The sequence below is a fragment of the Malania oleifera genome, chromosome 9 (assembly GCF_029873635.1).
Source record: "Malania oleifera isolate guangnan ecotype guangnan chromosome 9, ASM2987363v1, whole genome shotgun sequence".
NCBI lineage: Eukaryota > Viridiplantae > Streptophyta > Magnoliopsida > Santalales > Ximeniaceae > Malania > Malania oleifera.
Genome location: NC_080425.1, coordinates 36,282,302 through 36,309,810, shown reverse-complemented (window position 1 = coordinate 36,309,810; position 27,509 = coordinate 36,282,302). Strand labels below are relative to the sequence as shown.

The window sequence follows — 27,509 nt, the reverse complement described above, 5'->3', positions numbered from 1 at the left end:
GGTCAGTTCCATATTATTTTGTAATTTTTCCTCAAAATCCTGAAGTTCTAATCTCATCTGCCTATATCCGATCTACATAAAATTTATGTCTCGTCTAATTTAATTTTATATTTATTTGCCTGCTTTTTTTTTTTTTTATAACAAAATAAGTACTTTTTAAATAAAAATATATTTTTAAAAATATTTATTTAAAAATTGATATAAAAAATATTTTTTAAAATTAATATTTTAACCAAGCATGGGAAATGAAACATTTGGGACAGAAATGCCCCTCGTAGCTTTGAAGTACAACAACGAAGCATACTACGAAGCATTTTGGTCATCTCACAACTCTCGGCAAACGAGCCCTTGCCTGCCCAAACGAGCAGGCCAGCCGCGCACGATCTTCCTTGAGCGATCTGCTAACTTAGTCGAATCACGGCGGTGAGCTTTCGAACTCGATCACTATATTCCTTTCAACTGGTTTATGGTTTGTTCCATTGGTCTACGAATCACTTTCGTTTTTCTGGTGGAGCAGTCGAATCATATTTGAAATTTCTTGAATCAGATGACGACGAATTAGGGTTTGCCCCCCCTCCCCCCGGTGTTTTCCCCTTTTTATAACGATTCTACTGTGTGGTTAGGGTTTTTTAAAGTTTCTTTGATGAAGCTTATTTTGAAGGATTCCTCTTCTGCCATTTTCGATGTAGGTTTAGTTAAATGCTTGTTTTTGTTTCTTTTTGACGATTCTACTGGGTTAGGTGGTTTTGAGTATAATCAAGTTTTTTGACAATTCAAAGAATTTATTCCCGGTGAGGTTCAGATTATATGCAGTATTATGTTGTGCAGATTTTTGGAATTATTTTGCAAATTCCTAAAGAAACACTTTCTGTTTAATTTTCAAACTTTTCTTTGTGATTTTTATTTTTATTTTTTTTTCAATGAAAATCACTGTTGACTATACATCTTTGACGTAATGTTCTTTCATGTCTCTCTGTTATTTGAATATACATATTTGTATGTATATACTGATAATATATTTATCGATAATAAAAGAAATGTACTAAGAAAGGAAAAGAGAAAGGATCAAGGAAAAAAAATGGAAAACAACAAAAACAAAACAAAGAACCTAATTGAAAAACTAGATAAGAAAATCCCTCTTTAATCCTCTTTAATCGTCACTCACCAAACTGTGCAAATTTGCTAATTCTTGCTCTTTACCCTCATCCAAGCAAGCTTCATTACCTCCAGGATTAGGCAGCCACAAGCCATCTTATCCGTAGGAGTGGTGAAATCCCATATACTGCTGCTCTTTACCCATTCTATCATCCACTAACAATGAAGCACCCTCTCAACCTTCTAGTGGAGACGGGAGCACACATGATATATTCTCAAGTGAATAAGAAGATTCAGAAGCATAGCCATATTATTCTGGAACTCATCCAAAAGCAAACTGCGATTATGATCAATCTGACCCACTGGCTTTGCTATCATGATGTGAAACGTTACTTTATTTTTTCTACTCCTTACTGCTGCTAACCCTCTCATCTGTATCTTCCTTCTCAATAAACAAACTTCTTTCAGCCTTTCTTCTGAAAATTTTTTCCATTATATCTTCAGAATTTTCTTGCTTTCCTTCATTGCTTTTTCATTTCCATACCTTCTTGCACCACCATCCAATGAACATAAACTGAAAGGCTGAAATTTTTTTCATTATCTCTTCAGAATTTCCTTGCTTTCATTCTTTTTTTTTTTTTTTTTCATTTCCTTACCTTCTTGCACCACCATCCAATGAACATAAACCTTATTACATCAATCCTTTTTTCGAATATCCTTCCCTTAACTGTAAGTTTATCCCCTGAATCATCACCTTTACCTTGAATATCATCCATGCCTTCCTGGACCTTAGTCACACCACCCCTCAAAATCATCATTCACCAGCAGATACTTACCAGTCAGTCTCTTTTCATGACAGCTGTCCTCTCCCACTAAGGATATTTACTGAAAATCACTCTTGTCATTCTTATTGTTAATTCATGTTGGTTCATATCTAGTTCATTTTAATTGAAATGCTTTTATTGTTATGTCGATGTTCATATCTGATTTCTTATCCATTTATGGATCGGTTCACTTTTTTTTTTATTGAAATGCCATTTATTATGTTTCTCTTCTCTCAGAACTTTTTTATTCTCCATGATAGAGCAATTTGAGGCTGTGGGTTGTCCATCCTTATTTGCATTTGCTACTGTATGCTTATTTTTATCTCCTTAAAAAATGAAGATTTTGGATGGATTTTTTGCTTTTCATCTTGTAAATTTGTGAAAAAAGAAGTCCACGATTTTAAGAAATTCATCAAGAAACACATATGTTAGCCTGTTTAGCTGTTAGCTCAAATGGTTTGACTGCAATGTTTTAAAAGGATCAATTGAGGCTCGCCTTAAGGCAGGGTATGCGTAAAAAGGCTAAAGCATTACATGTTGAGGCTTATGCATTTGTACAAAAGGCATGCCTTTCACGCCTTTCTGGTTGAGGCTTACACATTTTGGATGTGCAATTCTCAAAGTTAGATTTGGTTAGAAAATTTTAACTCCATGTTTATGTAGAAGGAGTATTATAATATGTGTTGATTTCTAAAACTCATAATTGAGAATTTATCTTAGATCTTGAAAATAATTTAAATTTATAATGTTCTAGCTATCTCTTGTCATGGTTTACATGATGAAGCCAAGTTAGAAATTTTTTGAATGGCCAACAAGTAGTTTTCAAATTATATTTGATTTCTTCTTTTACATTATATTTTTGATTTCTTAATTTCTTCATCATTTTTTAAAAATTCATGCAATTTATTTATATATTTTTATCTAAAAATAAAATTTTTAAAAGGCTTATGCCTCGCCTCTTAAGGGTTAAAATGCCTCACCTTACACCTTCGCATTTTAAAACATTGGGTTTGTGCATCGTGCAATGGCACAAAGGTTGTGGGTTAGAATCCCACATATGCTATTAAAAAGGTCACAATAAAAGCATCAAAATTCTTGAATTGGCACATTAGTTTGGGCACATTGCCAATTTATTCAAAGAATTTGATGCTTTTATTGGTTCATGCTTCATTATGTTGCCTACTTTTGGTTCTTATGCATGCTATATGTATGAATGACTGTAACATGTGAAATGCAAAGCAACAAAACAATCTGCATTTTCTTTAACAAGTCAAATATAAGTTGATGGTGTTTTGTGAAGAAATTATCCATTACTTATTTCAGTTATGCATTTTTGTTTAAATTATGGATAAACTCTTATTTTCACACAAATTTTTATTTTTAAATGATTGAACCTCATTCACATGAGAATATTAGTATTTTTTTTTTTTTGGAAAAGGGAAAAAAATATTTTAACAGAAAAACAAAGTACATTGCTAGGAGGCAAGTGTCCTAGAAAAAAAAAGAGAATAGCTATAATCAGTTACGAAAGAGCTGCCTTGCAAGGTCAGGCAGTGACGTCCCTCAAAAAACCTAAACAAACAAAACTCTACCCCATAACAAATGAGGGGAATCTTTGCGAGACTTGAAAGCTCTTGAATTCCTCTTGATCCAGGTATAGAAAAAACCATGCATCTCCATAAATTTTAAATTTCTCATTGAGGGTATTTTAGTCTTTTGAACATTGTTTTGTACAGTAATGTCATCAACCAAGAAAAATTCATAATAAAAAATATGACAACTGGCATCCTATTCTTGTTCAATGATGACCAAACACGTGGTGGGACAACTGTTCTATCTGTTGTATTGTGTCATGTGAATCAAATGCATCCTGAGTGAAGGAATTTTGCCAAGATGAGAGATCGTGTTGTTGTTGCCTCAACAAGAGCTTCATGGTTAGCCAAATATATTGGTACAGTAGGCATTTTGAGAGCTAAAAGGGCAAGAGAAGCAGTCCATGGAAAGATTATTTGGCACACTTATTAAGTTGTTTGGTTAATGAGATTTGTATTTGGTTCCTGTGTGGAGAAGAATCAACAAAATAGCTAGTAGCATAAAGAAAAATACAATTGTAATGGAAGTTCCCTTGGTCTTTGTCTCGAGCCCCCACTACCCCTATAATGATGGGAGAGTGAGGGTTGGCCCCAGTGTTGAATTTATATTGTGTGGTGTGGTCAAAGGTCTGTTGAGCAGCCACTCCTTTCTCAAGGAAGTACACTAGACTTGCATCATATGTCTCTATTTTGAGTTTCCTTTTGTCAACCCTTGTCTACAGGTATTTATATCAAGAGAGGTGTGGGTAATAGCCTTATGATATCCAACTTTCAACGAGTGCCTTGTTGTGCTATTGGTATGATGTGAGTGGGTCAAATTGTTTGTTCTTGCCCATATCACCCTACCTAGAACTTGTGCACTGCACTTGCATGGAGATGCACGCATTTAGGTTCTGAGCTCTATCTTGCCCATATTTCCCAAGATATCATCCAAGAGTTTCCTAGTTATGATAGAGTAGCTGACCTGCTTGGGGTGTTTTTGATTTATCACTAAGACATGGACAATTATTCCTAACCTTGTTGGCTGTTCAAATTTAATCCATCCTTGCATGGGACCATTTGCTTAAATTTTTCTCTCTGTATTGGCACTAGATTCACCAGAATTGGTGTTGTTATGTTCACTTCCCCTGATTGATTTGTTGAGGTATCCATCCTTGTAGACAGGCACTATCCTTGACACGCCTAGGATTCTTCTTGTGTTTCAACATGAGACCTGAGCGGGTAGGTCAAGTTCTTATGAGGCATCTGCTACTTGTAGCACCCTGCCAAAAATAAAAAAATGTGCCTATCAGATTTGGTCCTGCTTAGATGGGTTGGTAGTTATACGAGAGATGTGAAATGCTCTGCTTAGGCATAAAATTGCCCATATTTTCAAAAGTTTTTCCGGGGAAAAGAAAGTATAATAGTAAAGCAAGGGGTCTAGCATTCAGAACACTGTGATTAGAAATTCCAAATTAAAGATGCTGTAATTTTTTTTTATTGGTGGACTGAAGAAGAGAACTATTGTTAGTACCAAAATGGGATAATATGGTATGTGACAAAATAAATAGAATACAAATACACAGAACTTAGCATTCAGCAGTACATTGCGAATCTAGAAATTCCAGAGCATCTATATTTTTTTCACTTGCATTGTGGCTTTTTACACTATTTTTTCTTTGTTGACTCGTGAAATTTTAAAGATTAGGGAGTTTCTTGCTCTCCAGATGAGGTCAATGTCAAGAAAAGTGAAAATTCCTTTTTGGGAGAATCTTTAATGGATAGCATACTTTTTTATGGTGCTTTTCCTTTTCTTTTTGCACCATTTGGGGAGGTTTATATGCTTCTTACTTTGCTGGATTCCTTTCAGCTTTTTCATGGAGGGAGCGTTAGGGACTTCGGTTGTGTTTGGAATGTTTTCTAGTAAAATCTTTTTATTCTCGTTTGATTCGCTGTTTTAGTCCTTTTCCTCTTACAAATCATTTGTGGAAATTTAAGATGATCTTTAAGTTTAAGGCTTTTGTGTGGATGGTCATCTCATGACACGTGTTATGCTAGTGATGAGTTTCATTCTTCAATGTTTTTTCGGTGCTCGGGGCTTGGAGTTTGTGGAATAAGTTCTTTTGGTTGGTTTGGCAAATACTGTGCATGCCGTTGTCCTTGGAGGCTTTCTAGTTGATTACTTTTAGTGGTTTTGGGAGGCATAAAAATGTGAGAAGGTTATAGTGGTGATGTAGGGAAAGCAAAGGAGGAAGAGAAAAGATGGAGAAATAGTCACATTTCTTAGGAAATAATGAGAGGAGAAAAATAAACAGAAGAGAGAATTATAGAAAGAAAAAGCAAATAAGGGGAAGAAGAAAAGAAGAAAATAGAAAGAAAGAAGAAAGAAGATACACAATAAGAGGAGAGAGAGATTTAAGATGAGAATCAATTCAATTAATCATTCAAATTCAATAATCCCTTACATCAAAAGCCTATAGTTTTAGGCAGCAAAGAGTACAAAATAACACAACAATAAAAAAATATAAATGACCCAGAGCAATTAAATATCAAAATAACTAAAGTATCCTATGCAACCCTAAAATTAACTAAGATTCTTATAGCATTGGGTTTCTTAAACAAAGAAAAATCTCTAATTTCTAAAACTTTTAGCATATGATCACCTAGAATTACCCATAGGCAGTATTCCATCAACCTACCCCAGTTAGAGAAAACTTGACTTTGAGTTTTGAAATTGTGCAGTAGCAACAACTCGACATTATTGAACATCTTCAACCAAATATTAAGATGAGGAAGTGGCTTGAGCTGTATAACATTCTCAATACCATATGAAAGTAGCAAATGGTTCCTGAGACTAACAACTCATCACAGGAAAGCATCAAATGATCCATGCCATGGTTTGCGTATGACAACACTGATGACAAGAGCGGAAAAAAGCTTGAATTTGAGAAGCACTGGCTGATGAATCTATGAAGCTATTAGTAAGCATATAATTCCACATTGCCCTTCGATAAAGTAACAAGTCCTCCAAATAAAAAATTAATTTAATATCCAAATCTAATGGCAAACAAGAGTTACTGGAAATTTTTCATCAGATTTGTAGAGGAATATGTTGAGGGGAAAGAAACTAGTGGTGAAGAACTGAAGATGTGTTCAATGGATGTAGGAGAAATCATCTTGAGGATATCTTGAATAATCGAATCAATTGGTTAGGAATCTTTAATAGAGGAATATATTATCCATATGGGGGATCCTCCAATTGAGATGATTTTTTGATCAAAAGAAATCACAAAAAAGTATGTTGCTGCCATTTTGAAAGGATTAAGGATCACTGAAGTAATGTCTAAACCTAATGGTTCGAAGCAAAGAAAGGTCCAATATAGAAATAATTTCAGAGGTTTTCCCTCTTTGGGATCAAACATCAATTGCAACAATTTGATAGATGGCTTATTGGGATAGATGAGCAATACCCCCCTAGAAGCGTATAGGAAGTTTTCTCCTCATACGGCTCAAGAAAAAATGATTCCAAGACAAGAATTGGACTGATTTACCTCGGGGTTACTTTCCGAGGAAGGGCTTCGGTAAGGAAGCGTAGCAGCATCCACGTGGTCAGAGCCCTGGGCTCCTACCACTGCTTGGGATAGAAAGAAAAAAGATTATTGAAATAAATCAATCAAATCTACGTTTGTTGGAGGTGAAGTTTGGAAATTGAACAATTTAGGAATCTTTAATAGAGTCTAGAATAAACAATCGTGCTTCATCTTGTGGATCATAAGTGAGAAATTTTTGTTTGGGAATTGATTTATTAACAAGCATTTTCAGTCTCTATGGCTGGAAACTCATCTCAAATTTCATTGGAAGTCTTTGGCATCTAATCTACCGACATCTTGAGATTTGTCTCTCGCCTAGAGATAACCTCAATTATGTCCAGCATAATCTAGGACAGGCCTAGAGTCTTGCCCTGGAAGGAGCTCTATGGCTAACTTGCTGAAAGGGAGACACACAACTCATGTCCATCAAATAGTTTGGAAATTGTGCCCTAACAATATGCAAATCACTAACATAATTGTGATATTCAATTATGCAATAATTCACATTAGGACTCAAAATTGTGGGATGCTTCTAGGCTTGGTCCTCTCCTAAGTATCTTGCACTAGATTATAGCTCTCTCTTCTGGATCACTTTATGTTTAGCATTATACATTTGGTCTATTTATCGTCTCCAGTAAGAAGGGACATTTTTCTTCCAAAGAGTATTTTATTTCATGCCATGTGGTTGCACATGGCGTTCAAAAATACCCTATGTCTCTTCAGTCTCTTGTCAATGTTATTTTTTCCAACCCAGTGAGTCTAGATTTAGCAAACTGGATGCACTGGTTGTCAGAAAATCAGTCCCAGTCAGAATAGATCTCTAAGTCAGCTAACCAATCTAAGAAATAGTGAAGGTCTGCAGAGCCATCAAAACCCATGGGTACCTAGGGTTCATTAACATGTTAAGAATTGCTAACAACTTGATAACTAGATGTGTCAAAGTGACTTTTTTTTGGTCCTGTTCGAATGAATGGATATGCAGTAGAAGAGGAGAAAAAATAAACAAAATTGAGATATGACTTGAAAGTGGCTGAGGAGCAAGATGATGATTTTTTTTTTATTTTTAATTTTTTATGGAAGCAAGAGCAGGGAACATACAGAGTATGGTCCCACTGCAAATTCACGAGCTTACAAATTATAGAAGAAACATTAAATGAATTCCTTAAGGAGTACAAGCACATGGTGAGGTTTATGTAATCTCAAAAAGTGCGTCAAGTTTGCATTCAGCTCTACTTCTGCCTTTTCTGCAATTTCTTAGAAATCCTCCCTTGTGCTGCAAACGGTCGATTTCTAGCAGGAAAACTTCAAAATATTGCATGTTATCTGGAATGGATGCCAGCAGGATCAGAAAAAGAAACTGGAGTTGTCTTCAACAAATCTTCAATTTAGTTATCGTGATCACACAGCTTCTCCTCGGCAATCTTGAAAATCTTGCATAAAATTCCAATTTTTCCTTGATGAGTCCAATATCTCTCAAAAGTAGTGAAGATATTGCTTCAGATTCAGAATACTGCGAGTGAAGTCAATATATAATGGCTGAGCTTGATTTCTCATGGATGGTATGAATCTGTCAATGGTTAGGAAAGATAATACATTTCTGGGATGATCATTTGTTAGGGGTGAATTCTTTGGCTTTTACATATTGTCATATCCTTGTCTCTTATCAATTGTCAAACTTGCTCATTTGATTCATGCCCCTGATGCTACTCCTTTTGGTCCTCACTCTTTCATTCAGAAAGCCAAAGCCCTTTCTATGGTTATAAGGCCTTCCTGTCGACAACAATCATGGAAAAAATTAATACCGGTTTCTTGCTTCAGAAACACAGATCTAACAAGTTTTTATAACCTCATTGTTCCCTGTTTTAAGAGTGCAAAGACCTTTTCACATTTGTTCTTGCATTGCTATTTCTCTTGGACCCTTTGGAGTAAATTGTTCAGTATTTATGGCATGGTTTTAAATCGCGGTAGCGGGTAGCGTAACGTAACGGTAACAGGTGTAACGGGAAGCAGGAGTAGCGGATGTTACATAACGGGAAGCGGGTTTAACGGCCGTGAATTTTTTTGAAGCACGCACAACCTTGTGCATATTAGCGTACTTGCATGTTTTAAGCTTTTGGCCATTCTTAGAAAGGGTTTTAGTGTATTTTGGACCCTTTAGTTCGAGTAACTAAGTTATTTGGTAAGGGCAACAAGTTTACATTTGTTTTAAACCATCATTGATAGAAAATTACGTGTGTGTGCGTATTTATACTTCTCATTGTTCTTATCTGTGATAAATTCTTATGTGTGCTAAATGAATTAATAAAATAAAATACATTATACACTCCATTAATCTATTAGACACATAAGACATACGAAGAATATAAATATAAAATAGCTAGAAAAGAAAAAAGGTTGAAGTTGAAAAATAAAGAATATAAATATCACATTACTAATATTATTAAAAAAAAAAATTCCTAACAAGTTAGTATTTTGAAATTGTTAATTAATGCATCTATTGTGAGTATTTAAAGAAAAAGTAAATTTTGTATCATTGTCATCCTCATTATAATTTTTTCCCCCTCTTGCCACTTGGTATATTGAGAAGGATATATGAAAGAGAGAGAAAAAGTGAGAAGAAAAAGTAAAAAATAAAATATTTTTTTGGTGTAACAGTCCTGTAGCAGTTACGTAACGGCTGTAGCGACCTTTACGTAATGGTCGCGGTCCGTAACGGCCGCTACGGCCGTGATTTTTCTTCCCACCGATTTCGCGGTGTGTAACGGTATCGGTAACCCAAAAAACCTTTACGTAACGGCGTTACGTAACGGTCGCGGCCTTTATTTAAAACCATGATTTATGGAGAGAGTTGGCTATTAGAGGTAGTAATATCTGGTTTTGGAAAGATCCTTGGTTGGGGAGTGTAGCTTTGTCCACCTCTTTTCCACACCCTTTTCACTTAAGCTCAGGGCAGGATGAGTTTATTTCTTCTTTTGTTGTTGATTCAGGTGGTCCTTTGCCTTCTTTGAATTTTCACTTCTGCAGATCGTTAAATGATAGGGAGATGGGAGAGCTATCCTCTTTGCTAGTCTTGTTGAACAATTGTCGTTTTTTATTTAGAAGAGGATAGCGGCCTTGGTCTGTGGATCTTTCAGGGGTTTATTTGTGCAAATATTTTTTTGATTTTTTGAATAGGTCATAATTTTCTTTTCTGTTCTATAGTTCCATTTGGAAGGCCAGTCCCCTTTAAAATTAAGTCTTTTATCTGTTTGGTTGTGCTTGATAGAATTAATACCAATAACTTGCTGCAGGTTAGGAGACCTGGGAAGGCTATATCTCCAGACATATGTATTCTCTGCTTTAATTGTTCAGAATCATCATCGCATTTGTTCATTCATTGTGATTACAAATGGAGTGTTTGGAATAAGCTATTTGGTATTTTAGGCAAGTGTTGAGTGAGTTTTAAGACAGTGGCGGATTTTTTGGTAGTGGCTTTTGCTGGATTTGGCAGGAAAAAAGGAAAGGCCAGTGCTTTGGAAATGTGTGTGTGTGTGTGGTGCTTTGTTTTTTTCTTTTTTCCCAGCATTTTTTTGGGGAGGGGGGGTGTGGATGGAGTGTAATGCACACTTTTTTCTAGGGGAGAAGTCGGCTCGGGTGCTGGTTTGGGAAAAGATACATTATTTGGCTTCTCTTTGGTGTGTGGGACAAGGGAATTTTAAGGGGGTGAACTTTCCCGATATTCAGTGCAATTGGCGTTAATTATTGGAGTATTAGTTCCTGATGGTTTTTTCTTCCCTTCTCTCTTTTGCTCTTTGGTCTGGGTCGTTCCTTTTGTGTTTTTTCTGGATTTTTCCGGACTTTGTTAAGGGGATGTCTCTTCTCCTAGATGTATATTCTTATTCTCCAGACATATGTATTCTCTGCTTTAATTGTTCAGAATCATCATCATATTTGTTCATTCATTGTGATTATGCTTGGAGTGTTTGGAATAAGCTATTTGGTATTTTAGGCAATTGTTGAGTGAGTTCGAAGACAGTGGCGGATTTTTTGGTAGTGGAAAGGTCAGTGCTTTGGAAGTGTGTGTGTGTGTGTGTGTTTTCTTTTTTTTTTTTAGGGGGGGGGGGGTTGTGGATGGAGTGTAGTGGCACACTTTTTTCTAGGGGAGAAGTCGGCTCGGGTGCTGGTTTGGGAAAAGACACATTAGTTGGCTTCTCTTTGGTGTGTGGGACAAGGGAATTTTAAGGGGGTGAACTTTCCTGATATTCAGTGCAATTGGCGTTATTTATTGGAGTATTAGTTCCTGATGGTTTTTTTTCCCTTCTCTCTTTTGCTTTTTAGTCTGGGTTGTTCCTTTTGTGTTTTTTCTGGATTATCTGGATTTTGTTAAGGAGATGTCTTATTCTCCTAGATGTATATTCTTATTCTATTAATGAATTCTTCTTTTATTATATTAAAAAAAGAAACTTTCCTCCTTGGTGGCGTTTTGTACCTTGTTTTTTAAGGGGTTTGGAAAGGTGAGGAGAGAGGCTTCATGGCAGTGTTCAATTTGGGTTATCGTCTGGCACATTTGGATGGAGAGAAATGCCAGAATCCGGAAGAGCTTCGATACTCTTAATTTGCTTTGGAATAGAGTGGTGTTTTTTGTGTCGCTCTGGGTATTGGTAAATGGTTTCTCTTGGCATTTTCCTCTGGCAGTTCTGCAGCAGGTTTGGGTTGCTTGGCTTGAGTAGAACTGCTTTATTATCTTTGTTTTTTGGTGTTCCGGTTTGTTCTTTTTTCTCATTTGTATTTGTTAAAACTTGATGTAAATTTTTGTTCCATAACCAAACAGCTTAATCTTTTAGGTAAAGTGGTAACCTAACATTGTATCAGAGTTGGTTACCAGGAGGTCCTGGGTACTAGTCTTGTTGCGTGCATTTATTATATGATGTTTAAAAATTATTATATTTCATGTAATGGGTGCTATATATCGTGTGTGTATCTCTCCACATGCTTTTGTGCTGCACGTGTAGGGGAGTGTTAAAGCTTGATATACATTGTTGGCCCACAACCTAACAGCTTAACCTTTTAGGTGAAGTGGTAATCTAACAATATTTTTCTTCTTTTCTCTCTAATAAATTTCTTTATCAAAAACAATATCAATCTCTCAATGATGCAGTCAGTATCTCTGCTCTTATCAAAATAACTTTGTTGGTTATCGCAAATAAAATGGGTGGAGAAATTGCAGAGGAATCTCTCACAAACCATCTCTCTCCCACAAACAGACTTGTTATTGAAGAAGGGCTTAGGGATCTGAAAGAAGACCTCAGTTGACGGTTGTTGAAGGGCTGCGAGGATGGGAGGTTTTCTGGAGGCAGATATGAAGGTTGATATGGTGAAAGATGAACAAGACTCAAGTCCTTGAATGTTCCAGCCATTTGAAGGCAAATCAACGAAGGGGCAGCAGCTGGGTTCCTCTGCTTTGTCTTTGCCAGAACAAGACTATGGTGATGCAAAGGGTGTTCGGTGATGTCTTGCTTGTTGGACAATGGTGGATTCAAAGGCTTTGGTGCTGGTTGTGGCAGCGGAGAAAAATTCAACTAAGAAGTTGTTTCTGCAACAATATGCCAAAGGAACTCTCTCTGTCGTTAAACCTCTAAGCAGCTATTTTTCTGTCTTTTCATTTTTTCCTCTTGGAACCTTCTCTTAATTTTAGAAATTGGCTGAGGATATTTTTTTTTTCTCTCTTTTCCTACTCTGGTTCCTCCCTTCCCCTCCCAGCAGCAGCAATAGTGTTTTTGCAGAATTAGATGATTTGCTGAAGGAAGAAGGTTAGGTTTTGTTTTTGGGGGATTTTCTGAAGGGAATAAGCAGTTAGGTTTTTGGATCGAGGGGACTCTGCATGTGGAACTGTTGCTGGTTTATGAAAGCAGCAACTGAATGGCTAGGACAAAGTTGATTGCAGTGTGGATGGTGGAGAACCGGGGTTTGCTCTGATGCCCTAGTGATGTAGACCGCAAGGAAGAAGAGGAGATTGAGAAATAGATAGTTTATAGAGACAAATAGGGAGAGGAGAGAATAAAGGGAGGAGAAAGAGAGTAGATAGAGAAAGCAATGAAGAAAGAAGAAGATGCTTGACAAGAAAGAGATTTAGATGCAAGGGAGGGGAGGGAGAGACTAAGGTGAGAGCGTTTCAATTCAATAAGTCACTACCCTATATTTCTTGCGCCACAAAGGAGCACTAAAGATAAAATTATAAAAAAAAAATTATGAATAAAGCCTAAACAATTAAAAAAAATAAAGTTACCCCAAAGTAATTAAATATGAAAATGACTAAAATATCCAAAATAACCGTAAATTAACTAAAATTCCTAAAGTTTAGATTTATTAAATAAATAAAAATCCTTAATTTTTAAATCTTTTAGTATATTATTGCCTAGTTACCCATAGATGGTGTTCTGTGCAATTTTAGCTGCTAGTTGGATAGGAATGCTCACATTTTTCATTATCGCTCTTTGCGTATTAATTTGATTTGGGGCAGGATTGGTTCTTTGCATCTTGGCATTCTCTCTGGTTTTCTGTGGTCTTTTATTATGTTCTTGGTTTTTTGATTTTCGATGTGATTGGATGGCTTTGTTTGCCTTGTCATTTTGTATCTATTCTAGTTCTTTTAATATATCAGCTAATTTGTTTTGTTTAGGAGGAAACCTACCTGTACATGCTACCTTCTTTTAATAATATATTTCTTTTTCTATTGAATTAAAAATAGCATGCAGAATGAAAATATACTTTCTACGCCAAAGTAATGCATGAGGAAAAAATTGAGGGCTTTCCTCAAATTACGATTTGGCCCTATAAGTATTGGACTATATCCTAGGAACAGAGGGGATGCAAAATAGTAATAAAAGAAATGTATAGGCCCGCCAATTGTATTGGCTGTATTCTTGAATTTGGAATCAAAATAGCAAAATAAAACATCATATAGGCATTTTGCAACTTTTTCCATACAATGTTAAAAAACCAGAAAAACTTGAAAAGTTTGGTGACTTGCTTCTTGTTGTTTGAAAGTAATGTTTTTTGCAACGACATATCCCCTCGACTGTTCTATTCCATCTTCCTGAACAACTTGGACTGGGTTCTTTTTCATTCCTCCCTAGAAATTATTTATTTTCTTTTACCTTGTGGATATTTCAAGCATAAAGTCTACCGAAAATATATAATGTCCACGCTTTGAAAGATATAATGTCCAGGCTTTGAAAGATTTATCTTTACACAATATTTTGTACTTATTTAGGAATTGGAATTCTTTTTGTTTGAAATTCATTTTCGGTTGAAGTTAATTGTTTCTCAGGCCATTTATTTTATCTTCAAGGAATAAAGACGCTTCAGTGCTTTTGCATCTCTAAATATTTGTTGATTCATGTTTTCTTGTTTAAAGTTTGTATTCTCCTAATTATATATATTTTCCCCTGAATTTTTCCTTCTGGTTTGTCGTAGCCATGGCTGGAGTAGCTCCTGAGGGATCACAATTTGATGCTCGGCAATATGACAGCAAAATGAATGAATTGTAAGGTCTTCATTTGCTGTGCATTTATTTGACATTACATTTTATGTAACATAAAAAATGACGATTTTAATAAAGTGGTGTTACATTTTCTCAGTATTTGTGTTATTATTATTTATTGAGTCCATCATTTGTGAGTATAGGCTTTTAGAGGAGGGACAAGATTTCTTTTCAACATACGATGAAGTTTATGAGAGTTTTGATAAAATGGGTTTGAAGGAGAACCTTTTGAGAGGCATCTATGCTTACGGTAATCTTCTGTTGATTATTGAACTTTTTATGAAGAATTTCTGTCTTATGGCAAATCTCTGTTGGTTATTGAACTTTTTATGAAGTATTTCTCTTAGTGCAAAGTTTCAAATTTATTTTGTTAAGGTTTTGAAAAACCATCTGCCATACAACAACGAGGAATTGTACCCTTCTGCAAGGGTCTTGATGTAATTCAGCAAGCACAATCTGGTACTGGTAAAACTGCAACTTTCTGCTCTGGAATCTTGCAGCAGTTGGATTATGATTTAGTGGAATGCCAAGTGTTGGTTCTTGCTCCTACTAGAGAGCTTGCACAACAAATTGAGAAGGTCATGCGGGCTCTCGGGGATTATTTGGGTGTTAAAGTTCATGCTTGTGTTGGTGGGACCAGTGTTCGTGAGGATCAACGGATCCTTGCTGCTGGGGTCCATGTTGTTGTTGGCACTCCTGGTCGTGTCTTTGATATGCTGCGCAGACAGTCTCTTCATGCGAATCATATCAGGATGTTTGTTCTGGATGAGGCTGATGAAATGCTTTCGCGAGGTTTTAAGGATCAGGTCCACTCTTCCCCTCTTTATTGATGTCTTTACAGTTTTATGTGCTCTCCACTTTTAGAATGATTTGGTACCTTTTTAAAATAATTAGATATGATATTTATGGTACTATGATTGGAGAATTACTAAAATATCTGTAAAGATATATTTCTTACTCATGCTACTGGTTACTGATTTTTATAAGCAACATATTTGTTTGCTTGCTTATATTTTTTTTGTATCGAATGCTTTTATGTAGTTCATGTGGCTGGGTAATTATTTTTTCCCCCATTATTAAACACCTTAGTTTTTGCATGAGTTGAGGGAAAACCAGAGCCAAAGCCCCTAAAATTTTCTGGATTCTGTTGTTAAATTAGTTGCTGGCTCTGAAAGTTTTTCTAACACAGGTTGTTCCTTTGGTAGAGAATGTGCAGAGGTCAGCAATTCAATTTTTGTTGAACAACTTGAGTGGCCACAGTTTCCTGCCATAACCAGACCCCATCAAGTTTTAGATGAGGAAATGCCGAAATATTCTGTTTCAGATGATAATTTTTGGCTGCTAGTGTGCTGCTGAACTGATTTAGTGGCATGTGAATTGAAATGGAATTGGTGGTGATTGGTTGGCCTGTGCTAGAACTGTTTAGTGACTTCCTGTGTATATCAGCCTTTTTACTAGTCAGATGTATTTTTCTGTTATCTGAAATGCTATTATCAGTTGTCATTTCTTGAATGTTCTTGAATGCTTGTTCAAGAAGGGTTGCTACTCGGATAACTTGTGAGTAGCAATTACACCCTTGAAACTTTATTGAGTGACAATTGAAAATAATAAAAATATTTTTTAAATGGACTTTTTTTAATTTTAATTTTTTAATGGATATATTATTTTAATTAAATTTTTTAAATTTATATGATCACTTTATTTCAATTTAAATTAAAAAAAATGAAATGAACGATTTAATTCACAAAACTTAATTTTGAATATTAAAGTATTTTGGCAACAGGTTGCCTAAACAAATGATCATAAAAATCTGGTTTTCAATTTTTTTGAAAACAACAAAAAGCAAACAAAAGAAAATAACACTGACGATGTAAACAAATGCGTTTTCATATTTTGTTTCTTCACTTTAGAAAAATGTAGATAGAAAACAGAAATGAAGCCACCCTAAGTAATTTTATTGCTTGTTTATGCATGAAGTATTAGATAACTACCTGTACAAAAATAAAAATTTTCATAGATCACACAGTATTATGGCATATAAATTTTTCGATCAGCAAAATGAGAACTCATTAGATGGGCACCAGGGGGCTGCTGTCCATTTACGAACAAAGGAAGTTTGAGAAAGAAAGAGGTCAATCAACAGTGTGACAATTTGTCCAAGAGAGAAAAATTAAATTAGTCTTGAGCACGCAGTGCTCATTAAACAAGCGAGAAAGAGTAGAAAGCCATCTATGTGAGGATTGTAGGAGAAGTAGAAGCTCTTTCATGAAATCTAGCATCTCTTTCTCTCCATGAAATCCAGAAGAATTCTCAATTCACGGATTACCCTTCCAAGCCTAGATTTCCTTTCCCACAGATTCAGCAGTAATCCAGTGCTATTTCAAAAGAGCAGTGGCCAGTTTCAAAAAAATTATGTTCCAGGGGTGGTGGAGCAGAAGGTGGTCAACAGTTTCAGCATCATCCCTGCAAAGGAAGCGTCTGTTATTCAAAGTGAAACCCCTTCTCTGCAGATTGTTGACAATGAGAATCATCCTGAAGTTGCCTCTCAAGCAAAAAAAAAAGTTACTTTGGTTGGTGCAAGAGTTTTACGGATGGCTTTCCAATGGAAATCAAGTGGCCTCAGAGCAACTGTCAAGCTGTTTGTAGAAGGAGCTGGCTGTGAAGTGTTCATTTTTATTGAGCTTCCATATGGGCACATTGTTAGGATTCCCAAATCAATTGGGATTTCTAATTAATCTATTATGCTTCCCAATGAATTCTATTTAATGTTAGGATTATTTAATGTTGGGATTTTTATTTAATGTTTTAGGATTCCCAAATCAATTGGGATCAAGTCAATTAAGGACTTGGATTGGGATATTTTACATTCCTAATAGGAGTAAGTTTTCCTACCCTATATATATGTAACCCTACGGGGATTTTCCATCCAAGCATTAACATAATCTATAGCCTTTGGTTAATTTGGAGGCAAATCCCCTTGAAGTGATCAAACCCCATTTTATCTTACTATTTTCCCTTCCGTGATTGAACCCTAAGGCCTTATCGTTTGGTATTAGAGTTAGCATTCTTGTGGATGCCGTTAATCTGCCAACAAAAGCAAAATCTTGGAATTCTTGATCTTCACTCATATGCAATGGCCTCGAAAATTTAGCAGATTCCCAAATGGAAGCTAGGCTAAAGGCTGAACTCAGCAATATGTTTAAGTCTAAATTTGAAGAGGTCTAGGCATTGCTCTCTAAACTACTCATTACATCTTTCCACTAAGAGATAGAAGGTGATGCCTCTACATCAGCTAATCATAGGGAGCAGCAGTTTGTGCGTGAAGGAGGTTACCAAGGAGAGTGTGATTGTGGTCCTTATTGTTTGAAGGTGGAATTTTCTTAGTGGGACAGTGATGACCCTATCGATTGGGTTTCTAGGGCTGAAAAATACTTTTGCTTTCCCCATAGTCTAGAAACATTGAAAGTTAAGATTGCTTCTATTAGTCTGGATGGCGATGCTATTCAATGTTATGCCTGGTTTGAAGCTCGTTATAGAATGCCTTCATAGGAAGAATTTGTTTCTAGATTACTTGTCCGATTTGGGCTCACTGAATATGAAAATATCAATGGAGAGCTTGCTAAAATATGCCAAACTAGCATTGTCTTGGAATACTTGACACGATTTGAGCAGCTAACAAATAGGACTAAGAATTGGAATGAAAGCCAACTCGTTGGTACTTTTATAAAAGGTTTCCTACCTGACATTCGATGTGAGGTCAAAGTACGTTGGCCATGAACTATGACTGCTGCAATTCCCTTTGCATGGTTAGAAGAAGAGAAGTTGGGAGAAGAACGACATCGCTGCAACATGACTATCAACAAGCAAAATGTCAGTAGCACTATCACATCACCTGCTCCTCGCAATTCTCTTGCTAAACGATTGACTCAGGAGAAACTTAAAGAGAGAATGACAAAAGGTTTGTGCTGGCATTGTAATACATGAAAAGTGGCATAGAGGGCACCTTTGTAAGAAGGAAAGACTGTTGACGACTGAACCGGTGGAGGAGCCATAAGAGGTTTGAGGATGACCACCCTTATTCTGATCGAGAATGTATGGGGTTTGATGATAATGATGAATCTATCACATCTATAGTTCATGCTTTAATTGGTTATGCTAATCCTCAAACCATGAAAATTAGTAGCTTCTTATAACACCAACCTATTGCTATCTTAATTGATATGGGTAGCGTTAATTATTTCATGGACACTAAAATTGCTAAATAGTTAGCCTATCCTGTGGAGCGATATGAAAAGTTCGATGTGAAGGTTGCAGATGGAAGGACCTTGACATGTCAGAGCAAGTGCGTGAAGGTTAAACTCTACTATGAAAAACCATGGCTTGTAAGTTGATTTGTTTTTGCTGCTACTAGAAGACACCATGAAGTGGTTTCGAGTATCTTATAGTTAAGGAATTTAGGTGTTATAGCTTGGAATTTCTCTAAATTGGTTATGAAGTTTGCCGTGAATGGCCAGAGAGTGACTCTTAAAGGAAAATGTTGTGGTAATGTTACTGCAATTTCAAGCCATCGTATGGAGAAGCTCCTTGAAAAGGAGCGACATGGTTGCTTGGTACAACTTCGAGCACCAGAGTTACAACATCAATTTGGTGAGGATGAAGGGCTAGACTCTCTTATTTTAGAATTTTCTAACCTATTTGCAGAGCCTCAGGGATTGCCACCTTTGAGAACACATGATCACCATATTCCTCTATTGCTAGGTGGTGTCCCTACTAATGCCCGTCCTTATCACTATCCTTATTCATAAAGCATAAATAGAAAAGATGGGGAAAGAAATGTTAGATGTGGGCATAAGTCAACGAAGTGTCATTATTCTCCTATCTTTTTGGTTGAAGAAGAAGGATGGCTCTTCGTGGATGTGTGTTGATTATCGAGCACTGAACAAGAACGCTATGAAGGATAAATATCCTATCCCTGTTGTGGATGAATTGTTAGATGAGTTGGGAGGTGCCTAGTAATTCACCAAACTCGACTTGAGATAAGGCTATCACCAGATTTGGGTACACAAGGATGATATTCAAAAGACTACATTTAGAATGCACGATGGCCATTACGAGTTCTTGGTTATGCCTTTTAGGTTAACCATTGCGCCTTCGACCTTCCAAAGTCTCATTAATGACATTTTTTTACCTTACCTATGTACATATTTTTTTTGATAATATCTTGATATATAGCTCATCTTTTGAAGATCATTTAGGTCATTTGTGAATTGTCCTCACCACTCTTCGTGAGCATCATTTGTTTTTCAAGAAATCTAAATGCAGTTTTGCTCGATCACATGTGGAATACCTTGGGCATATTGTTTTCCAAGGTGGTGTTTTAGACCCTTCTAAAATACAAGTGATGGAAGATTGGACTATTCCACAAACAATCAAAATGTTGTGAGGATTTTTGGGGTTAATTGGTTTATACCACAAGTTTGTCAAGGATTACGGAAAGATTAGTGCTCCATTGATCACTCTACTAAAAAAGAATTCATTCAAATGGGCGAGGAAGTTGAACAAGCCTTTGTCAAGCTTAAGCATGCAATATCCACCACACCAGTTCTTGCCCTGCCAGATTTCAACAAGGTGTTCATCACTGAGTGTGATGCATCAAGAGTTGGCATTGGTGCAGTTTTTATGCAAGACAGATGCCCCATTTCTTTTACTAGTAAGGCTCTTTCTTCATCCCACATCGGCATGTCTGTTTATGACAGAGATGCTAGCCCTAGTGCATGCACTTACAAAGTGGAAAACATATTTAACTGATTGAGATTTCCAAATTCGAGCTGATCACGAGAGTCTAAAAGTATTTTTTGGAGCAACAAATCTCTTCTATGGAGCGACAGAGGTGGTTCACTAAGTTGTTGGGCTATGATTATGAGATTATTTACAAGAAAGAGAACAAGAATGTGGTGGTAGATGCATTCATGACTTCTTGAACAAGTTTAACTGTATAGCTATTTCTGTACCTGCATGTACCACTCTTGAACAAATTAGGACGAAATCGTGGCAAAATCTGGATGTGAAAGTTATTGCCCAAAAGCTACAAAAAGAGCCAGTTTCAGTTCCTCCTTACCTTTGGGACTCTTTAAACTTATTGTTTTAAAGGAGGATTTTATCAGTGCCTAATTCAGCCTACAAGCAAACCATACTGAAAGTATTACATGTATCACTGGCTGCATGTCACTCTAGTTTCTTAGAACCTACAAGCGCATTTCTTAGGAATTTTACTTGAAGGGAATGAAGGGTGAAATCAAAAAGTTTGTGGCAGAATGTGATGTTTGTCAATGGCAGAAAAGGGAAATTGTGGCGAGTCTAGGCTTTTTACAACCTCTTCCTATTCCAGAAGAATCTTGGATTAATGTCTCCATGGATTTCATTGAGGGACTACCATCTTCTCATGGTAACTCTACTATTTTTGTTGTTGTGGACCTTCACACAAAATATCTCATTTTTGTGCCTTAACTCACCCTTATTCTGCTACAAGTGTTGCTCATACTTTGTTGAGAATTTTTTCAAATTGCATGGAACTCCTCAGTCTAGTGTCAGTGATTGTGACAAAGTCTTTACCAGCAACTTTTGGAAGGAGCTTTTCCATTTGCAAGGAACACAATTGAATATGAGCACTGCATATTACCCACAATCAGATGGGCAAACTGAAGTTGTTAATAGGTGCTTGAAGACTTATCTTCGTTGCTTTGCTAGTGACAAATTGAAGGATTGGGTGTGATGGCTCCCATGGGCGGAATGGTAATATAATACCAATTATCATTCCTCCATCAAGTTGACTTCATTCGAGACTGTTTATGGTCAAGCTCCTGTTGTTCTTGCTAGGTATTCAGTTGGATCATTCAGAGTTGATCAAGTTGACAAGGAGTTACATGATACAAAGTGCTTTAGCTCCTCAAGGAAAATCTTGTTGCAGCTCAAGCTCATATGGAAACAAGGAGATGATAACATAGTGAAAGAAAATTTTCAGTGGTGGATTGGGTATTTCTCAGGCTGCAGCCCTGTAGATAGATATCTGTGACTGTTCATTCTTCAATGATGTTGTCTCCTTGATTCCGTGGGCCTTATTAGATCGTAAAACGTATAAGCCTTGTTGCTTATCGTCTTGACTTACCAATAGGTTCTAAGGTACACCCAGTTTTTCATGTCTCTCGCCTCAAAAAGCAGTTAGGGGAGCAAGTTATTGTGTAGCACCACTTGCTTGATGTTGCACCTACGAGTGAGGTTCATGTGCAGCCACAAGCAATTTTGGATTATCGGGTGGTCAAATGTAGAAGTCGAGACACCATAGAAGTTTTAGTTCACTGGTGTCACTATCTGAAGATGCAAATTGGGAAATTTTCCAGTCCTTGGAGGAGAGATTCCCAGAGTTTATTGTTGCTCAGCCTTGAGAACAAGGCTGATTTGAAGGAGGTGAGAATGTTAGGATTCCCAAATCAATTGGGATTTTCTGTTTAAAGATAGGATTCCCAAATCATTTGGGATTTCTAATTAATCTATTATGATTCCCAATGAAATTCTATTTAATGTTAGGATTATTTAATGTTAGGTTTTTTATTTAATGTGATAAGATTCCCAAATCAATTGGGATTGAGTCCATTAAGGACTTGGATTGGGATATAATACATTCCCAATAGGAGTAAGTTTCCCTAACTTATATGTATGTTACCCTACGGGGCTTTTCCATCCAAGCAATAACATTATTCATAGCCTTTGGCTAATTTGGAGGCAGATCCCCTTGAAGTTATTATTTCCCCCCTTGAAATTTTCTCAATTTATCCACGGTAAAACCCTAGGGTCTTATCACACATCTGGATTGGTCCTATTCAGGACATTTCTCTGAAGACAAGCTTAAAAATAAGCAAAGATTCAAGCTCCCAGTCATGAGCATTTCTGACAAAAAGGGGATGTTTCAGGCTATCCCATTGATGGAATGGTCCACATAAATATCAACCAAAGCATCTTTGTTATAGGTGAATTTAAAATTGCAGGAAATTGGGAGCTCAGAGGAGATGAGCCACCTTAGCAGTCATGCCAAGAGAAGGTATTGTTCCCATTTCCAACATGAAAGTAGAGGAGAGAGAAGAAACATCTCATCCATTCCCAATTGATTTCCAAACACACAGTGCTTGGGCTAATTGACAATCTACTCGATGTGATTGAGGCTATACCTTCTAACAATGATTTTTATCCGGAGTAGCTCCTCATTCATGAATCTCCACAATCACTTTCTCAAAAGCGCCTTGTTGAAGAGAGAGATACTTGAGACCTAAACCACCACTTGGGATTGTTTGCAGGACAACATTTTGTCCAAGTGGAACTTAAAGACCTCCATATTCCAAAAGAAATCTCGTTTGGATGTCTTCCAATCTTTTGGCCATAGAAAAAGGGTAAAGGGACTTAGGGACATGAGGTAAACTGGGATTTTGGAGAGGGTGCTTTTGATGAAAGTGAGTCTACCACCCTTAGAGATGTACTTATACTTCCAACGTGCCAATTCTTTTTCATGTCTTCAACAATAGGTTCCCAAATCCCTTTTTCCTTGAACTTTGCACCAACAGAGAGGCCGAGGTAATCCAAAGGAAACGCATCCTACTTACAACCCATGATACCTTCCAAGAGATTGAAATATTGCCATATTTCACATTTCCAATGGGAATGAACCCACTCATTCTCACTTTTCATATTTGGGCTTCCTGTAGGCAGTTTTTTGCATTTTGGAAATATGAATTGGTTATTAATTTGTATGACAAGTCTTGCCAGCTTGCAGCTGTGGGAAGGCCGGTTAGAGCGATGGGAAGGCATGCTAGAGCGGCAGCTGTGATGGCTGTGGTGGTTTTATGTTGTTGCAGTCGTAGTTATTCTCTAATGAAGATGGTTGGGGTGGTGGCACTGTTGGTCTGGCAGCAACCCGATTGAGAGTAGGGATTGGTGACATGATGATAGTGTAGTTGATGGCTGTGGTTTGATGAGGTTTGTTTGTTTGTTGTGTTATGGTGTTCAGTTATTTATTTGTCATAGTGGAGGTCGTGGCTGTCTTAAAGAATTTTTTTCCCCCCTGGTTCAGTGGCAAAATAGATCAGAAAAAAAAAGGGGGGGGGGGGGGACGGTCATCACAGGAACCAACCCCCCCCCCCCCCCCCCCCTCCTCCTCTTGTAGAGAAACTTAGATGGGCAAGTCCATGGACCATGGATCTATCTTTAAGGGTCAACTACAGTGGCTACAATTCCTTCCTTTGAGGTCTTCTAGAGAGGCTCAGATAAGTTCAGAAGTAATGCCTTAGAAGATTCTAACTCATAAGCACCCAAATAATCCCGTCAATAACAAACAAAAGCTTCTCTCTTTTCCAATCAAATATTCATTCCCAAAACATTGTATGTTTTATTATCTTCTTAAAAATTAGTTGGCAAGACATTTTTCGTATTATGAAAGCCTTCATATATCAATTAATTTTTACAAGCATTGGCAATTCATAACACCAACCAACCACTCACTAGGGGTTGGTGTCAAACACTGCGAGTTTTCTTAATTTTATTTTAAATTTCTAAACATGTACCAGACATAGCCCATCTAAAGTGTCCAACAGTTAAAGGATGCAATGGAGCATTAGTAAAAGAAATAAATAAAATTTTGGGGGCAAGATATTATAAAAGTTGAAATGTCTTATGTTTTAATAATGATACCTTTCCTATATGGATTGAAAATATACTCTTGTATCAGTCTAACATGTGAGAACCAAAGAGCTTTCCTTTATTTTCTTTATTTTTTTTTCCTTGTTTTGCTTTGGTAGGAATGGCATTTAATTGCGGTGGATGATTTATGGCCTTCTAATGGTGTCATAGACGTGGATTTTATCGTTTTATTGTGAATTTCTTATTTGGGTTATGCGTAAAACTATAAGTTTTAGTCCTCATGCAAAGCTCTTGTTGTGCTGTGTCTTTATTTTTTAATATTTTGCGTGTTATCATGCTGTGCCTGCGTTAGGATACAAGCAATGAATACTTCCCCACTATTGCATTGGCATAATTACAAAATCTTTCTATTTTGAATCTAGACAAAGTGTAGCAGTATCTAGCATCAACAGAAAATCCAATTATTCTGACAAAGCTCAGAACAAAACCTGCTGCCAGGCTGTCAGCTGTTGAAGCTACTGGCAGCTACTGCAGTTGCTCAAAGAGAGGGATTGGGGAGAGAGGCAAAGAAAGGTATTTGGTGAGATACCTCATATATGGGAAGAAAGAAAAGGCCTTGGAGAGTGGTGAGATGCCTCATATATGGGAAGAAAGGAAAGGCCATAGAGTGTGGTGAGATGCCTCAATGCCTCATGCATGTAAAAAGTGCTAAAGCTCGAGCTTGTATAGAATATCAATCACAAAATAAGGAGGCATGATGGACATCTCATGTTTGGAAAGTTTGTCTGCTACTCTTTGGGAGTTGTTGTTTTTAGGTATGTGCAGAAATTAGAGTTCTTCATTTTATTTTGCTTTTCTCTGTTTTCCTTGGGGGATAGGAGTTTGTTTTGAGGCCTTGTGCTATCTTGGCGCAAAATGTGCAAAGTGGTTTGTAGCTTCTCTCTATACAAGGGCTGGTGTTGCAGTCTGTGTTTTAATATATTCCTTATCATTGAATGTCTTGTTTCATTATTTTTATATCATAAAGAGTGCTCTGAATGGTCTATGTTTTTGATTTTTTGTGTTGCGATGAATTGCTTTAAGCCTGTTGCTATCATTACAGGTATGCTACTTTGATGTGTGCGTTAATGCATGGAAACTACTATGTTTAAGCACTTGCTTATTTTGCTTCTGTGAGGGGTATCACTAGTGAAGATTTTGATTGATTATATTCGAAGTAAAAAATTGTTTTTAAATAAGGTGGAATTGATATTAGCAGAGTGATTCAGTCTGAATTAAGTGGGTCTTTGGCTTTTTTCTCACGTTAATGCATCCTATAAGTGGTTAATTATGTAGTTTACAATCTTCATTTGAATATTCATTGCATTCCAAGCATCATGTGTTTTTGCATTTGGCAGGTTGATATGATGCCTCTTGGGTGTATGACTACAAACTGCTAATAATTTATAATTGCCTCCAGATCTATGATATTTTTCAGCTACTTCCCACAAGGGTTCAGACAGGTGTCTTTTCTGCTACGATGCCACCAGAGGCCCTGGAGATTACAAGGAAATTTATGAACAAGCCTGTAAGGATTCTTGTGAAGCGTGATGAACTCACGCTTGAGGGTATCAAGCAATTTCATGTTAATGTTGACAAGGAAGAGTGGAAACTTGACACGCTGTGTGACCTATATGAAACCTTGGCAATTACTCAGAGTGTAATTTTTGTGAATACCAGACGCAAGGTTGACTGGCTTACGGACCAAATGCGTAGTCGTGACCACACAGTATCGGCCACTCATGGAGACATGGACCAGAACACGAGAGATATCATTATGCGTGAATTTCGTTCTGGATCCTCTCGTGTGCTCATCACCACTGACCTCTTAGCCCGTGGTATAGACGTCCAGCAGGTTTCTCTTGTTATTAACTATGATTTGCCGACTCAACCAGAGAATTACCTCCATCGGATTGGGCGAAGTGGAAGATTTGGAAGGAAAGGTGTTGCGATCAATTTTGTGACGCGCGATGATGATCGAATGCTGTTTGACATTCAGAAGTTCTATAATGTGGTGATTGAGGAGCTGCCTGCAAATGTTGCAGATCTCATATAATGCGATGTGCCTCATCTTCCTTTTGTTTGGAATGTTCAAAGAGTGTTTTAGTTTGTTCAGAGTTTGTAGGTGCCATGAGTAGTTTGTGTTATCAATTTTGGCATTATGAATATTAATTGTTAATTGCTAGCTGCAACTCTTAGTTCTGTATTTCGTCTTTAAGATGGAACTTGCGGTGAAACATCTTGTGCTAAGGAAGCCCCCGGCTGCAAATTTTGTAGTAGCTATAGATGCATATATTCGCTGTAATGAAACTCATCCAGTCAAATGAAGGCTTTTGCAATGAACGTTTATGTTATCCATTTGCTTGCAAGTGTGGTTTTAATTTTTCAAGTATAATATAGCTATTTGTGCGATATTTTTGCTTTTCTGATTAAATAATTTCTTTTTTGAAGACATGGAAAATATTTTTTACATTTGTTATGATATTGTGAATTTTTTGACTAAATATTGGATGTGAACATTTGTTCTTCATTTGAGAATATGAATTTCGATCCTTCAGTTTACATTTATATAGATTTGAATAAAATTTATATATAAGATTATATATATTTTAAAATTTGCATAAATTTAAATTCATGAGACTATTTTTTTGTTGGTTATGTCGGGTGCCCCGAGATCATTGGGTGCCACTCCCCTCCTTCAGACTACTTTCACACGCGAATATGCATTCAGCTGGCAAGGTTCGAATCTGGGTTTATACCGTCAAGTGGCCCGCTGCAGACTCATCCTAACCACTCGAGCTTATGTCCCGCAGACTCATCCTGGCCACTCGAGCTTATGTCCGGGGGGCTTCATGACGCAATTTATCATACATGGGATTGGTTTGATTGTTCGCTTTGGCCATCTAGGAGTTAAATACTCTTTCCAGTCTTTTTGTGGTTGATTCTGGCATCTTAGTTTGGATTCAAATTTTGATTTTTAGCTGGAATCAAAAGAAGCTTTCAAAATCATATCTATATTATACTATTACGATATTATATATACATGCATTAGATTTATATATTTTATATTGAAAAATAATATCTAAATTGTACTATTATTAATATTCTAATATACGAAAGTCTAGTCGAATATCATTGTATTATAAAAAAAATATAATGTTATTATAGTGGTGAAATTGTTGAC

General features: G+C 36.7%; 1 protein-coding gene across 1 annotated transcript; it reads left to right on the top strand.

Annotated features, from left to right (window-relative positions):
* The first annotated feature begins 261 nt into the window (after positions 1-261).
* LOC131163720 (eukaryotic initiation factor 4A-9-like) lies at positions 262-26,683 on the top strand. The gene is made up of 5 exons (XM_058120423.1): positions 262-423; positions 14,536-14,605; positions 14,746-14,852; positions 14,978-15,408; positions 25,746-26,683. The coding sequence occupies exons 2-5, from the start codon at positions 14,538-14,540 to the stop codon at positions 26,379-26,381; spliced, it is 1,242 nt and encodes a 413-aa protein (XP_057976406.1). The 5' UTR covers positions 262-423; positions 14,536-14,537; the 3' UTR covers positions 26,382-26,683.
* The last annotated feature ends 826 nt before the right edge of the window (positions 26,684-27,509 follow it).

Coding starts and splice junctions, on each gene's coding strand:
- LOC131163720 (XM_058120423.1), top strand. CDS start 14,538: ATGGCTGGAGTAGCTCCTGAGGGATCACAATTTGATGCTCGGCAATAT. Junction 14,606..14,745: donor GACAGCAAAATGAATGAATT/GTAAGGTCTTCA, acceptor TTGTGAGTATAG/GCTTTTAGAGGAGGGACAAG. Junction 15,409..25,745: donor CGCGAGGTTTTAAGGATCAG/GTCCACTCTTCC, acceptor AATTGCCTCCAG/ATCTATGATATTTTTCAGCT.